We start from the raw sequence: 14,837 nt of genomic DNA on the forward strand, positions 1-14,837 counted from the left end.
ATGTAAGAACCAGACCATGCCAAATGACCGTTTCACCCTTTTAAAAGTCTTTCAATTCAGCAACGTTCAATTTTATTCTTCTACTAATTTTATTAATTTTATAAAATTAATAAAATTAGTCATTTTTATTGACTGATCACAACATCTCCAATGGTAAAATTGGATTAAGAAAATATCCAAAATATAATAAAAATAAAATAAATTAATAAGAGACGAGGTTGAGTCCCTGTTTAGCTCGGTTTTTCTCATTTTCAACCTAATTGATAGAAGAAACAAACAAACTCGTCTGATTCTTAAATAAATACCTTTTTAACGTAAAAAGGGTAAGTTTTTCTTCGTACGTAAAATCTTGTTATACTCAGATTCTCCTACCTAAATTGTGGGACGAGCACCACACCAATGTGTTTTTTCTTCTAAGTTGCAGGTCACGTCTTCCCCCGTTCCAACAAATTTTATTATTGTTGTCAAGTAAAAGTCAAGTGCATTTACTCTGTCTAGATTTTGAGAACAATAGTTAGCCGCGTTTGTGAAGAACGCGTGAGGGAACACCTACTCGTCCTAAGAAAGACAATGAGAGGAGGAGATTGTTAAGGTAAAAAACTAACGAGCGAAATGGATTGACGTTTAACCTATATTTTTAAGAGGTTAAATATTTAAGGACCTTTCGTAAAAGTCTAAAAGGAGAAATTGATTGAAGATTGAAGGACGGGAAATATATATATATATATACTTATCATTAGTATCATTTTAAAAAATACTCAGATAATTTTTAGATGTAACATGAGAAAACTCGAAGATAATCTACGAGTTGTCGATGGATGGATTTCGTCCACACATTGACGGTATAAATTTTTTAACTTTACTTTATGACCGTAAATAAGGTTAATGTTACTTTTAAAATTTTATGAGTATTTTTTAATTTTTTTTTTTAAACCGAAATATATTAATGAAAATTTTAAAGTTCAAACGGGTGTTTTTTAAATAAAGCACCGACCGTCCAAAATTAATATTTTTAATTTTATTTTTTAATTTCAAGATATATTAGTAAAATATAAAATTTATGAATATTTTTATTAATTCAACGTAGAAAATTACATGTCTTGTTGGGCTTTGAAAAACAGTGGGCTGGGCCCGCTTGGAGCAAACGAAGAAGGGACCTGGGCTGGGCCATGAACCGTTGGGTCTTATTTTAATTTTGTTTTAATTTAATTCAGTTTTATTTTTATTATTATTTGAATAATATAGTTGAATTTGTGCGCAATTAACCTATAATTGTTGAACAAATAAATATTTTTTAATTTTAAAATAAATTTAATTTTTTTATTATTGATGTTAAATCCACATTGATAATACATCATTTTTATTTATCCAAAATTATAATATATATTTTTTTTTATTAATTTACAAAAATTAAAAATTAACCAAAATTTACCTTAAAAATTAATTAAAATGAAAATTTTAAAAGTATATCGATCTAGATAAGATTTAAAATTGTTTTCGTTAATATATTTATTTGTTTTATTATTATTATTATTTAAAGTTCTTTTAAATAAATAAGTATTTTTTTTTTTAAGTCCCTTTATTTTATTGTTATTAATTTTTTGCCCGAGGTGCCCCAACAAAAGTCATTGACTTTAATTTTAATTAATATTTGCCCAATTTAATAACCAATGAATTATTATGGTTGTTACAAATTAATAATTCACTCTCCATAATTTATATGCTTTGCAAATTATATAATTAATTGCGTCATCAGTCAAGTATTTATAAATCTAAAATTATTTATTTTATATAACGCGCAAATTCAAGTACGTCGTTTGAATTATTATCGGCTTTCGTTTTCGTTTGCTCGAGAATATTTTTCGATTAATTATAGAGAGGCATGAGACCTGTTTTAGCGTGTTTTCAAAGATAATCAGCTAGGTTGATTTTGATTTTGAAAACGCTAAATTGGATCAATCGAAGAATGGAAAACATCAGAGAGGTGTCCTAGTTCGTAGAGTCTCTTGACTCTCGAGTAGTTGAGAATGTTATGTCAAATAGGACCTGTGACAATGAAGGAGAAGAATAACCGAAGCTGCTTTACCGAGTTGACGAGGGGATGAACAATAACTTCTCATTTTTTCTTAGAGAAGCTTTCTATAGGTAACATGATGTAACAGCCCAAACCCATAACTAGCAGATTAAGTTCGTTTTGCTCAACTACAAATGGTATCAGAGCCAGTCATCGAACGTTGTGAGACACTGGTCGAAGTAGGGCTAGACTCTCTCCTCAGTAGACACGTTTTAAAACCGTGAGGTTGATAACAATATGTAACGGGTAAAAGCAGACAATATCTGCTAGCGGTAGGCTTGACCAAGACCATTTGCATATTGTAACGACCCATATCCACCGCTAGCAAATATTGTCATCTTTGGGCTTTCGCTTTCGGGCTTCCCCTAGATGCTTTAAAACGTATCTACTATGGGAAGGTTTCCACACCCTTTATAAATGGTGGTTTGTTCTCCTCCCTAGCGAGGACAATATCTGCTAGCGGTGGATTTAGATCGTTACAAATGATATCGGAGCCAGACATCAGACGATGTGCCAGCCTTCTCGTTGTTCCCCGAATGGGGTAGACACGAGGCGTTGTGCCAGTAAGGACGCTGGGCCCCAAAGGGGGTGGATTTAGAGCGGACCCACATCGATTGGAGGAGGAAAGAGTGTCAACGAGGACGTTTGGCCCCGAAGGGGGGTGGATTGTGATGTCCCACATTGATTGGGGAGGAGAACAAATCACCATTTATAAGGGTGTGGAAACCTTCTCTTAGCAAACGTGTTTTAAAGTCTTGAAGGGAAGCCCGAAAAGAAAAGCTTTAAGAAGACAATATCTGGTGGCGGTGGATCTGGGGTATTACACATATAATACCACGATGATAAATTAAATTTTAAATATTTATTTAAATTTTGAACATGCGACATTAAAATTATAAAATTATATTTTTGTGTCGGAAAAAAAATATTTATGAAAGGGTAATTTATGGACAAAAAAATGTTGAAGGGAGACAATTCAGGAAAATCCTAGTCAAGTCCGAATCATCAAACGAATATGATATGGGGGCTTGGGGCCATTGTTTTTAATATTATTTAAATTTTGCAATTTTAACACGACATCGTTTTAAATAAATATGCTTGCGTCATAATCCACCTATTTTAACTCATTTATTATAATTCGGTTACCCAAAAAGGGAAGATGAAAAAAATCCAATAATTGCTAATTTTCCCTATTTTTTTTTTGTTTCATTTTCTTTATTAAAGTAATTTCAAATAAATTAATAAATGTTAATTACAGTTAATTTTGACGCTTTTTTATTTATTTTCAATTATTAAATTTTTACTAATTAATTTTCTATTTAGTTTTAAGATTTTATACTTTTCAACTATTTATAGTAAATGATGTTGACTTTAATTAATTGGGATAACAAGCTGATCTTTACTAAGAGTTCACATCAACCCAAAGGTTTGTCACCTCGATGTCAGCTCTTCGCCACCCGAGGTTGTAGTATGTTTTAGGGTTGGGCTGTTCGCCCATTAAAGCGGTACGTGAGCTGGGTTCAGAACATCGTGAGATAGTTCGGTCCATATCTAGGGGCCAATCTCCGTCTGACCCGAGGAAACCTTTACACGCCTCCGTTACCTTTTGGGAGGCCTGCGCCCCATAGAAACTGTCTATCTAAGACTATCCGGTAGCCCGTAGGTCGTGACACAAGATTAACTTCTCAAATAAAAAGGATGTTTAAAAAAATAAAATGTATTTTTTTTCTATATTTAATTATAATAATACTTCAACATTAAAATAATAATAATAATAATGGTAATACCACGGGCAAGGATTTGGTAGAGACGGGATAAGAATAGGAAATATAATTTCTATTCCCAACCTTTTTTAGTCAACAGGTAAACAAAATTTATTTTGTCAACTTCTCCATACCAGAAGTTATATACTGTGAGCCGTTATTGTTACTCTCTTGCTTGTATATATAACGTCTCTTTCAAAATCCATCTTTAAAAAATCTCTCTCTGCCCTCGTTTTCTAAAACTTTCTTCTTAAACCGAGGTCAGAAGCTCGAGCATACGTCGTTTGCCCGTAGGCGATGTAAGAACGAATTGGCCTAGCTCACTTGCAGTTGAAAAGTGAGTGTCACACAATTGCAAATCCACTACCATTAAAAGTGCGATTGTGACAATTTCTGCCATGATTGAACAAGTTTGATATATATATATATATTTTATTTATTTATTTATTTATTTATTTATTTTTGTTTACTAAATAAAAGTTTTTTTTTTTCTAGGAAATAATGGTGTTTAAGATTTGACCACACATTTAAAAATAAAAATAAAGCGTAAAGAAAAACCATTGGTTTCGATTTGTCAAAACTCATTTATGGTTACGTCAATGGGACCATCAACCGCCAAGGCCGACTTGTCGTTCGTCACTACAGAATTTCTTTCAAAAATTACGACAAAACGTGTGTGTATTTAATATATACCGTTACATTAATAAAAATATTTAAAATACTTTTAAATAATATTTTTAAACCTGGTTGATTTTTTTTTAATTAGTTTAAAAAATACTTTAAACTTTATTTAAACTACCTTTTAATTTAAAAAAAAAATACTTTTTAAATGTTAAAAAAATACCATTATTATGGAATTTGGACGGAAATTTCTTATTTCAATCTTCATCTCCGTCAAATTTCAATATATATATATATATATTTATTTATTTATTTATTATTATTATCATTTTTTTTTGCCGGAAAATTTTTACCCTATTTAAAATGTCTTGTGAAATAAATGAATATCTCTGTCGACGATATGTCTTAATCAATAAAAAAATAATAATAATAAAGTAACGGCCATTCTCTCCAAACAATTAAAAAATAAATAATCTTTAAACAAGCCTCCAAAAAGCTATATATGACATTTATTTTTTTTATTAAAATATTAAATATTTTAAATTTTCGACTCTCGTGTATTTTTTTTTTAAGAAAATAGAGGTGTTAAAAAATAACCGATGACTCGAAGAATCTAATCAATCCAATTTAACTCGTACGGTTTGAGTTATCAAAACAAAAATATTTATATACACATTAACATTTTGTAACAAAGTTGGGTTGAGTTTAAGTTCTATTATTTAATAAGAGATTTTTTAGTTGTAAAATTTTACGAGGGGACGAACGTCTCATCAAATTTTAGAAATTTAAACATTGTCGAGAAAAAAAAATACTAAAGTAAAAGAAAAGGCAACCATGGAGCATAGTTTTATTATTTTTTTTTTCTTATTGGTTAAGATTAGAGATAACCACGAGACTAATGTCTCCATCTCCTTTCTTATTTCATGGATATTTTCATCCCCGTTCTCGCTACTTGTATCATAAGATTCCACTGAAAAGATAGAGATTCAAATTTCTATCTCCGTTTCTGCTACCTATTTCATAAAATTTCACGTAAAAAAGTAGAGATTTGAATCTCTATTCCAGTCCTGCTATCTATTTCATAAGAAGTTTTCGCTATCTATTGCATAAGATTATAAACAATATAGATACAAATTTTCCATCTCCACCATCTATTTCCTAAGATCTCACGTAAAAGTTAAAAAGATTCGAATCATCTAATTTCACAATAATAGAGTCCATACACACAACAATCAATTAATGGCTAATGGCTATCACCGACCATGAATTCCTCTAATGGCCAAGAATTTCCCTCTGTTCGCCCTTTCAACGACACCCACATGATCCAATCAAAATTTAATCAGTCCCTTTCCATTTTTCAACGCAAATTAACACAAAACAGATAATCAATCACTTAAACGAAGAACACATCAAGAACAGAAAAGGAGGGAAAAAAAAACTGATCCAATACCTAATATACATCTGTTCTTCCTTTTATACACTTACTTAAAGCGGTAGCCGCCATTTTTACAGTCCCCCAAGCTTGGACATGGTCTGGTTTCATTAGCAGATGGCGCAGGCGTTCGGATTCTCCTCTATACTCTGAGCGTAATAATGAGTTGTAAGATAAGGATTGTAAGCTCTGTAAGCTCTCACCAGTTCCAAAACGGCGTCGTTTGGATTCGGATTCTTCTTTTCTTCTCCTTCTTTCTTCTCTTCTTCCTTCTTCGCTTCTCCTTTCTTCTCTTCTTCCTTCTTCCCCTCTTCCTTCTTTCCTTCTTCTTCCTTCTTTCCTTCTTCCTTTTTCGGCTCGTCCTTCTTCGGCTCCACCGCCGGTCCGACGGAGATTATGTCCGCCGGCCAAAACTTCCTCAGTTTGCTCACGATCGTCACCGGATCCACGGCTCCGATCACTGTAAGCTTCTTTTCTTTCATATCCATCGCAATAGAATCGATTCCTGTTCGATAATTTAAAAAACGCTAGATGAATATACCGATTCAAAAACAGAGCAGATTCGAAGTTAGAACACGAAATTTTTTGAGATTCGGCTTGGCGTCTAACCTGAGAGTGTGGAGACCAATTTCAAGGCCTTTTTCTTGGCTTTATCGTCCGGTAAATCCAGTTTTAGAACGACCTTCTGCAAGAGAGAAACAGAGCAAATGTTAAGAGGAAAGAACAGAGAGCGGAAGAACAGCAAATTAGGAACTCCGAAACAAACCTTCATTGAGAGAATTTGAGTTTTCCTTTAAGGTTTTTGAGAAGAAATGGCGGAAGTTGCAGAGGGAGGGAGGAAGAAGAAGAGGAGGAGGAGAGAGAATAGAGTGCAAATTTTGTGAAGGAATTGCCTAATGAGGTACGGCTATATAGTCCATCCATTCGGTTTTCAGTGGCACAGCATTGAACATGCCCAGTAGCTTTAAAAATAAACCTACTACCACCACTCGCGCGTCATCACCACGCGCCGCTATCAAATCATCGTCGTTGTATCCTCTTAATAATGGTTGGATGTAGATTCGAAAAATTGTATACTCCTTGAACCATTATTGGATACGAGCTTGAGTTTTGTCGTTTTTTATTTCATACCTATATTCAGCTAGGAGTTCTTATCTGGCTCGAGAATCCAACTAACACAGACTACCTAAAAATTATAAAAGTTACATCGGGTTCAAATTATAATTATTTATTATTTTGGTTGGAATTGAATTTTTATAAAATAAAAAAAATCCAGTCAGTTTGGGCGTTGACATTTTTTTNAAAAAAAAAAAAAAAAAAAAAAAAAAAAAAAAAAAATAGGGTTACAATCTAACTACTTTTAAGATTATTGTAAAAATTAATAAATTTAACGTTTGTAACTAATGTTAGTGATGCTTTGTGACATGTGAATGTTTAATATTTTTTATTTTTTTAATAAAATTTAGTTATATAAATAAGATTTTTTTAAATAGTTTTAACGAAAGATAAACCGGACAACCAAAAAATAATAATAGATAACTATCATTCATAAGATTCCAGAATGTACAAAAGACTTAAAACCTGACTAACTCGAGCTACCGAACTCAAATCATAAATGTTGGGTTGGGTTAGGTCACATGACATTTTCTTAGTCGGGTTAACCTAACCTATATCCAATTCTATTTTTTATATTAATATGAAAATTAAATTTTTTTTATATTTACTTGTAATTTGTGAATATTTAATATTTGAGTTTCTTCAAATTTTATTTATTAATAGATATTTATAAAACCGTAATTTTTAAAAATTAATATAATTTCAAAATGAAACTAAAATTTAAAAAGTAGTTAAAATTTTTTTTTTTTGAAATTTAAATATTTTATAAGAAAAATACGCAAAATTTCAAATAATACTATATATTATAATTATATCCCTTAATTACATAACCCACGTGGAAATAGGTAACCGCTGTAACCGGTGGCGCGTGACAACCACGTTTTTATCGCTGACGTGGCTCTAACAGAGAACTGCGGGCCCCACCCCACTAACACATCGTCAACAAGTACTATCGGACCGTCCAAAAGGCATAAAAAATCAGCTGCAACGGGTTCTACGTTTATTGCCAAATATATACTTGTCATCAGCCACGTGGCAGTTTTATGCATGGCGAATCATCTATGGCCACTGGTTTGCCGATGTGTTGTCATGCCAAAAAGGAACTCAAAAGTTGGGATTTGATTTAAAATATTGTTTTATTTCCAAAAATCAATAATTGCAAAATTGCGTACTCCAAATTTTGTCTATTTTTGCTAATTTTATATTATTTTATTTTTAAGATAATGTTGGCTACCCATATCATACATACAACCCCAAATTTTAAATTTCAAAAATAAATAAATAAATAAAATAAATAAATAAATGTGTACATTGTTGGTATAGACAGTGCGACTCATAATTATTTATTTATTTATTTATTTTTAATTCCTAAATATTTTAGTACAATATAATATTAATTTTTTTTAATGAGTCATTATTGTTTAAATATTTCCAATTAAGGCTCTCCCTCTTAACATTTATCTAGTTAATTATTCTATAGGTTGAATATAAAGGGTGATAAATAATAAACTTATGTAAATTAAATATTATATAATAAATTAAATTAAATTAAAAATTTTAAATACCCAAAACTTTATATTATGTATAAAAAATTTATGAGTATTTTTATTAATTTTTAAAATTAAAATTATTTTCTAAATGACATTAATTTAATAAAATAATAAAATAATGACATGATGGTGTACACTAAGTAATTAGAAATTGATTTAAAATTTTATAGACCAATCAAAATTTAAATTAAAATTTTAGAGACCAAATAAAAATAAAATTGAAGCTCCAGAAGATCGTACATCTGTGTACCAGAGTGCGTTAGTTGAGAGTATATTGAAAAAGTTAAGCTATTGAGAGAAGAATCTATGATTTGCTTTTCGAGAAATTTTCAAACAATTCTCTCGGGAGAGTGCGTTGGTTGTCGTAGTAGTTTTGAATTTTTCGTATTTGTTAATAATAGCGGATTTCACAACTCATTAAATGGGTCGGATGGTGATGGCAATAGTAGCCTTGTCCTCGTCCCCACACTTGAGGCTAACAGTTGAACTCGCTCTATTGCCACGCCTTTTACCCACTTGATTGATTCGTGGGTCGGGTGGTGATGGTTGTAGTAGCCCTGTCTCATTCCCGCACTTAATCCTAACGGCTGAACTCGCTCTCTAACCATGCTTTTCACTCACTCGATTGAGTCGTGGGTTGGATTTTGATGGCAGTAGTATCTCTGTCTCGTCCCCACCCTCAAGGCTAATAGCTAAACTCACTCTCTTGCCATGCCTTTTACCCACTCGATTGACTCATGGGTCGGGTGGTAATGTAATGGTAGTAGTAGCCCTGCCTCGTCCCCACACTCAATGTTAACAGCCGAATTCGCTCTCTTGCCACGCTTTTCACTCACTCGATTGAGTCATGGGTCGGGTTGTGATGGCAGCCGTAGCCCTACCTCGTTCCCACCCACAAGGCTAATAGCTGAACTCGCTCTCTTGTTACGTATATCGAGACGACATCTGGCATCACCTGACTTATTTGTATGGAAGGAAGGACGGACGGACGAGAATGAATGAAAGGAACAACACTAACTCAAATTTGGAAACAAAACGGGCCTTGGAAATTGGGCCGGGTTTGGGCCCATCTACAAGTGGCATAGTGCACGTATAAAGCAGAGGGGGGAGTTCTTGCCATTGGAACGACGTGTGTCTCGGAAGTCTGCGCCTGTCTACGAAATATCTGCAAGCAGACAGGTCAGCCTTGAAGCTTCATCACTGTTTCATTATAATAACCTTACAATTCTTGATGATTTCTATCATTTCCTTAATCTCCATGAAAAATTCCTGCCAATTCCCTCAAAACCCCCATTTTCCACGCAGTTTCCCTTTTCAAAACCCTAATTTTCGCCCTCAATTTATTGTTTACGGACTCCTCACCGGTTTTTTCTTCCGATGATTCCCAATATATGATGAAAACTGCTTCCATTGCGTTGTTCTTTCTCATTTTCTTCCAGAATTCGAGGATCTAATGGACTTCCAAGATAAAGATTCGTCCATGGCGGTTTCCAGAACCTCGAATTCGTATATCAATGGCCCTTCCTTAAGCCATTCTGCTTGGTTGGAGGTTCGCCTCTTCTACGTTCGGATTTCTCCCTGTGTGATTGATAGCGTTCCTGATCATCTTAATCTGCGGCACCTTCGTCGCGAAATTGGTGTTTCCCTTGAAATTAATGGTTCTCAAATTCCGGCCTCTGATTCCGTTTCTATCGCCCTCCGTCGTGATCGGCTCAGCAAGGAAACATCGGAGGTTACGTACGTTAGCACGGACAGTATTCGGGTTACCGGCGGTGTGGAGTTCGAGGTGTATGAGAATGAGGATTTGATTCTCTGTGGGTCTTTGGAACGAATGGAGGCCAATTGGGTTAATGGGAGCATTGGATTGGAGAACAATTCGAAGACAGGTTGGACTATGGACTGTTTTATGGCTGCGTCCATGTGTTCGGGTTCGTCGGCCTTCTTCCGGCCTAAACTTGGGGTTTCTTCGCCGGCAATCGAGGTTTATATCGCCGGTTGTTGCTCCGGTATGCCTGTGATCTTGACGAAGACGATTCTGGTCAGTCCGAGGCGGAAGAACCAGAGGCAGGGTGTCCTGGATGCAATTCCGGAGGATGAAGAAGTTGGGAAGGAGGAGAATGGAACTAATGGATTGATCCAGCACCAAAAAGTGCAGGTAAAATGTTGTTCTTATATTTCCTTACGCAATTCTCGGTATGTGAGGTGAGCTCAGGAATTTTTTATTAAACGTATAATATAGCTTGTCGATCAAGAGCAACTGAATTCTCCCCTTTAAAACTTTGGATTCGTAAGAATTACAGATGCTATACATAGGCTTGTCGAACAAAGCTAGTGTAGAGATGGCATATTGGCATGTTTACCTCAGGATCCCACACCCTTACATCCTTGGAGACTTCACACACTTTAGGACAACTCGATAGATTGCATAAGCTTTATGCATGGTCTTGTATCCGGGATGATAGTGGTTTTCTTGTCTCTTAAGGATAGGTATTGAATTTCAACATTCCATAGAGCTGGGTGATATTTTGATGTTAGGTTAAATTAATAAGAATACCGCTAAACTTTGTCTCAAAAATATTTATGAACTTTTAAAAGTTTGAATAATATCCTTAAGACTTTCAAAAGAGCTAAAAAATGCTCTTATGGTATGGAAACCATGACTTTCCAAAGTGTTTCAAAAATGCCCTTGAACTTTCAAAATATCATCAATATCCTTAAACTTTTAAGCTTTTTAAAAAAGTTGAAAAATACTCTTACTACGTGTATGGATGAAACTTGTTTATCTATGTTCTATAGATCATCTTCCTATTCGATTCAATCTATGACTCAACAATTTCTCATTTTTTTCTTGCCTCTTAATTTTATTCTTTTGTTCTTCCATCTCTAATTTTTTCCCCATTTCTCTCTATTTTTTCTCTTATTAAATATCAAAACTCTAAATAGAAAGAAGAGCTCTCTCATTTTTTAAGATGTTCAAACATAAACCTAAGAAACTTCAATACCCAAATAGCTAATTTCTTTAAAGTTGTCTTGAGTTGAGAAAAAGCCAACTTGAAAACAAATTGTCTATTTGGGTGATGAAATTTATTATATTCATGTCGAGAAATGCGAGAGTCTCTCCTTTTTATTTAGATTTTTCATATTTAAGAAGAGAAAAAAAAAAGAAGAAAAAGAAATGGAGGAAGTTTTAAAGATTGAGGGATGAAAGAAATGGATGAAGAGGGTATTCAAGAAACAAGAGAAAAAAAAAAAGATGAAAAATGAGAAATCATTGAGTCTAGGTTAGAGGAGAGAGAGGAAAGAGAGATGATCTCTGAGGTATAGATAAATAGTTTCAGTTTACATACTAATGATAAGAATTTTTTAAAAAAGTTAAAAGAGTATTAATAAAAAATTTGAATGTTCAAGGGTATTTTTGGAACACTTTTGAAAGTTAAGAATATTTTGAAATAAAGTACAAAATGTTTCCATCGAAAACTAACGGTGAGAGTATTTTTTTTTTTTTATCTTTTTTGAAAGTTTATGGGTATTATTGAAACTTTTGAAAGTTCATGAATATTTTTTTAGATAGAGTACAAAGTTTAGGGTACTTTTATTAATTAAGATTTTAAAAGTTGTAGCCTGGAACTTTCTTCATTTCATATGTGCAAGAGATTGAATGGTGATCTCGGAATGTATCATACTCAATACATTCGAATTAAGCTGTACAAGGCTTATAGAGAACTGTGATAAAAATAAGTGTTTTTCTCTCTTCACTATAGTTTCTGGTTGTGAAATGAGTCAAACCACTTGGTCCTCCTCTATTGCTGAACCCTATTATTGTCATATTATTTCTTTTAGAATCTTGGTTGCATTGATTATTTGATCCCTGTTCTTCGACCGCTTTGTCCCTCGATCAATCATTGAAAACTCAGCAATTTCCAGGAATACGTCAACTTCTAATCAAGTTATAATCCCTTGTGTTTTGTTGAGTTGTTATGGTCTGTGGAACATGGTTTAATTGCTTTTTGCTGTACTGATTATATTCCTTTCTTGGGCTGATTATAGATGTCAGAGTCTGAAGTTGATGGTTATGACTCATATGGTAAAATGGGGCATGGTTTCTACCGTGATGATATGTACACTGGCGAAGATGGGCAGCTCTCATGGTTTAATGCTGGTGTTAGAGTGGGTGTTGGCATTGGTCTTGGAGTGTGCCTTGGAGTGGGAATTGGGGTTGGCTTGCTCATGCGTTCATACCAAACCACAACGAGACATTTTAGACGACGGTTTATGTAATTAGGATATCGTTACTCGGGAATCTGGAAACTGTTATACTAGTGAATATACAATAAAAGGGATGAGATTTTCAGGTTCCCGATGGTTAAGCCTGAACATAACGTAAGATAACGCAGGCAAGAAGGCGCTAAGTTTTAGGACTTTGAACAGAATCAAGAAATCAGTGATAGCCTCTCCAGGATGTTGTGCATTAACTTCTTCTCCGGGCTGAATGAAAGCTGTACAATCTCTCCTTTTTGTTCTATTCTCTGTATGAAGCACTTCCTCTCTGGCAGCGGAGACCTTCTTGTTCATTTTCATGGCTGCTTAATATTCTATGTATATGTTTCTTTACATAAAATGCAGGTTTGTTTCGGTGCTTATCCTCGACCACTGTAGCGTTTTTTCGAAGGGCAGCGTTGAACACAACCCTGCTGAAAAAATGGATTTCCTAGAACAGAATAAACTTGTGTGAGGTTTGACTTCGTCTTAAGAGTATCTACTTTTCTGTACTGGTGCTGATGTATATAGAATACTGCCTTTTTTTTTTCTCTTCTCCTTTTACATTGTCATTTTTTCCCTATGTTCTATTTTGTTTTAATTTAGTTTCGGTACTTTCGTTATCACATTGGTTCGGTTTCTAACGTCGATTATCCAGTTAAATAGTATTGTAAAGCTGACATGGTAGTACAGGTGGGGTGATGATGCATCAAAGTCCCCACAGAATCTTGTCAGCTTTCAATTACTATTGAACTCGATAATTTGATCTGGAAACGAAACGAACATTTTTACGAAAGTACAAGAACTAATACGAAACAAAGGAAAAGAGAGGACGAAAATGTATAATGATAAAGTACTAGAGTTAGAGTTTGAGTTGTTCTGTCCAAAATTTATCTCACGTTTCATGTAGCAACTTTCCCTGGATGAGTTCTGTGAATGTGATATGCAATTACAGCCTCTTGAGCTCATTTCATCAGCCATATGATCTGTTCTACTGTTTCTTCAGGTTGGTTACCTCATGCATTAGTTAACTAGTAATTGGTGACAGTAATTGGTGTGTCACGATGAGAGTAACGATTCTTGAAAGACGGGATTATAATCTTTTTGTCAAACAGGATTTCGTCTTTCATCAGCCATATGATCTGTTCTACTGTTTCTTCAGGTTGGTTACCTCATGCATTAGTTAGCTAGTAATCAGTGTGTCACGATGAGAGTAACGATTCTTGAAAGACGGGATTATAATCTTTTTGTCAACCAGGATTTCCTCTACGTAAAAGACGAGTATTGGTTACCAACAGGGAGATGATTTTGTATATGTTTATATACCTTTTTGGTTCCGAAACTTTTTAATGTTGTTCTTTTTGGTCCTCGAACTTTCAAAGCTATCGTCCATTTTTGTGTTGATCTCTGATGATAATTGTCTGTTGATGAACTAACAGATGGACGATGATGATGATGTGGCACTTTGTTGAAATGAGTTGGTGCCAAATAAGCTGCCAAATAAGCAACCTAGGTAATGGATGCATGACAGGTTAACCATAGTCCAAGGATAGTTCTTTCATCCAGCTCTAACGTCTCATCTTCACCCCTCAAATCCCAAACCCAATCCTCTAATCCAACCCTCATTTCATGTATGAGCTTCTCTTATCTCATGACGATTGGACGCAGTGTTGGCAGAACGTCGTCGACTCGTGCTCGAATCCCCCCATCCACTCTATTGCATCTGTTTAGAACCAAAATGGTATCTATATCTGTTTCGTGCTCGACCTACCATCGATAAGAAACCAAAGGCCCTCTTGTTCCTCTCTTCCGTCTGTTTGGCTTCCGACATAGAATGTGTGGCGCCAAACTCATATCAACGTAGCAACCACATCATTTTTCTGTTAACGTCAAAACCGATAGTCATTTTAAAAGCTTAAAAATCAAAACATACTATAAAAGTCCAGAGACCAAAATAGGACACGGAATTTGGTAACCCTAAACTCGAAACTAAAAGTTAAAAAAGAGGAATTAACTTCGAGATG

The 14,837-nt window shown here is 34.1% G+C and overlaps 2 protein-coding genes across 2 annotated transcripts; one reads left to right on the forward strand and one right to left on the reverse strand.

Moving 5' to 3' along the window:
• Positions 1-5,635: 5,635 nt before the first annotated feature.
• On the reverse strand, positions 5,636-6,807 carry LOC111799845 (heavy metal-associated isoprenylated plant protein 39-like). The gene is made up of 3 exons (XM_023683325.1): positions 6,657-6,807; positions 6,500-6,575; positions 5,636-6,395 (listed from the first exon to the last, which is right to left on the reverse strand). The coding sequence occupies exons 1-3, from the start codon at positions 6,660-6,662 to the stop codon at positions 6,001-6,003; spliced, it is 477 nt and encodes a 158-aa protein (XP_023539093.1). The 5' UTR covers positions 6,663-6,807; the 3' UTR covers positions 5,636-6,000.
• Positions 6,808-9,686: 2,879 nt separating this feature from the next.
• LOC111800070 (uncharacterized protein At1g01500-like) lies at positions 9,687-13,789 on the forward strand. The gene is made up of 3 exons (XM_023683652.1): positions 9,687-9,735; positions 9,996-10,711; positions 12,604-13,789. The coding sequence occupies exons 2-3, from the start codon at positions 10,010-10,012 to the stop codon at positions 12,832-12,834; spliced, it is 933 nt and encodes a 310-aa protein (XP_023539420.1). The 5' UTR covers positions 9,687-9,735; positions 9,996-10,009; the 3' UTR covers positions 12,835-13,789.
• The last annotated feature ends 1,048 nt before the right edge of the window (positions 13,790-14,837 follow it).

The sequence above is a fragment of the Cucurbita pepo genome, chromosome LG08 (assembly GCF_002806865.2).
Source record: "Cucurbita pepo subsp. pepo cultivar mu-cu-16 chromosome LG08, ASM280686v2, whole genome shotgun sequence".
Taxonomy (NCBI): Eukaryota; Viridiplantae; Streptophyta; class Magnoliopsida; order Cucurbitales; family Cucurbitaceae; genus Cucurbita; species Cucurbita pepo.

Excerpts from the sequence above, each read along its gene's own strand:
- LOC111800070 (XM_023683652.1), top strand. The coding sequence starts at position 10,010 with ATGGACTTCCAAGATAAAGATTCGTCCATGGCGGTTTCCAGAACCTCG. Across the intron at positions 10,712-12,603 it reads TCCAGCACCAAAAAGTGCAG|ATGTCAGAGTCTGAAGTTGA; the intron begins GTAAAATGTTGT and ends GGCTGATTATAG.
- LOC111799845 (XM_023683325.1), bottom strand. Across the intron at positions 6,396-6,499 it reads ATTGGTCTCCACACTCTCAG|GAATCGATTCTATTGCGATG; the intron begins GTTAGACGCCAA and ends ATTATCGAACAG.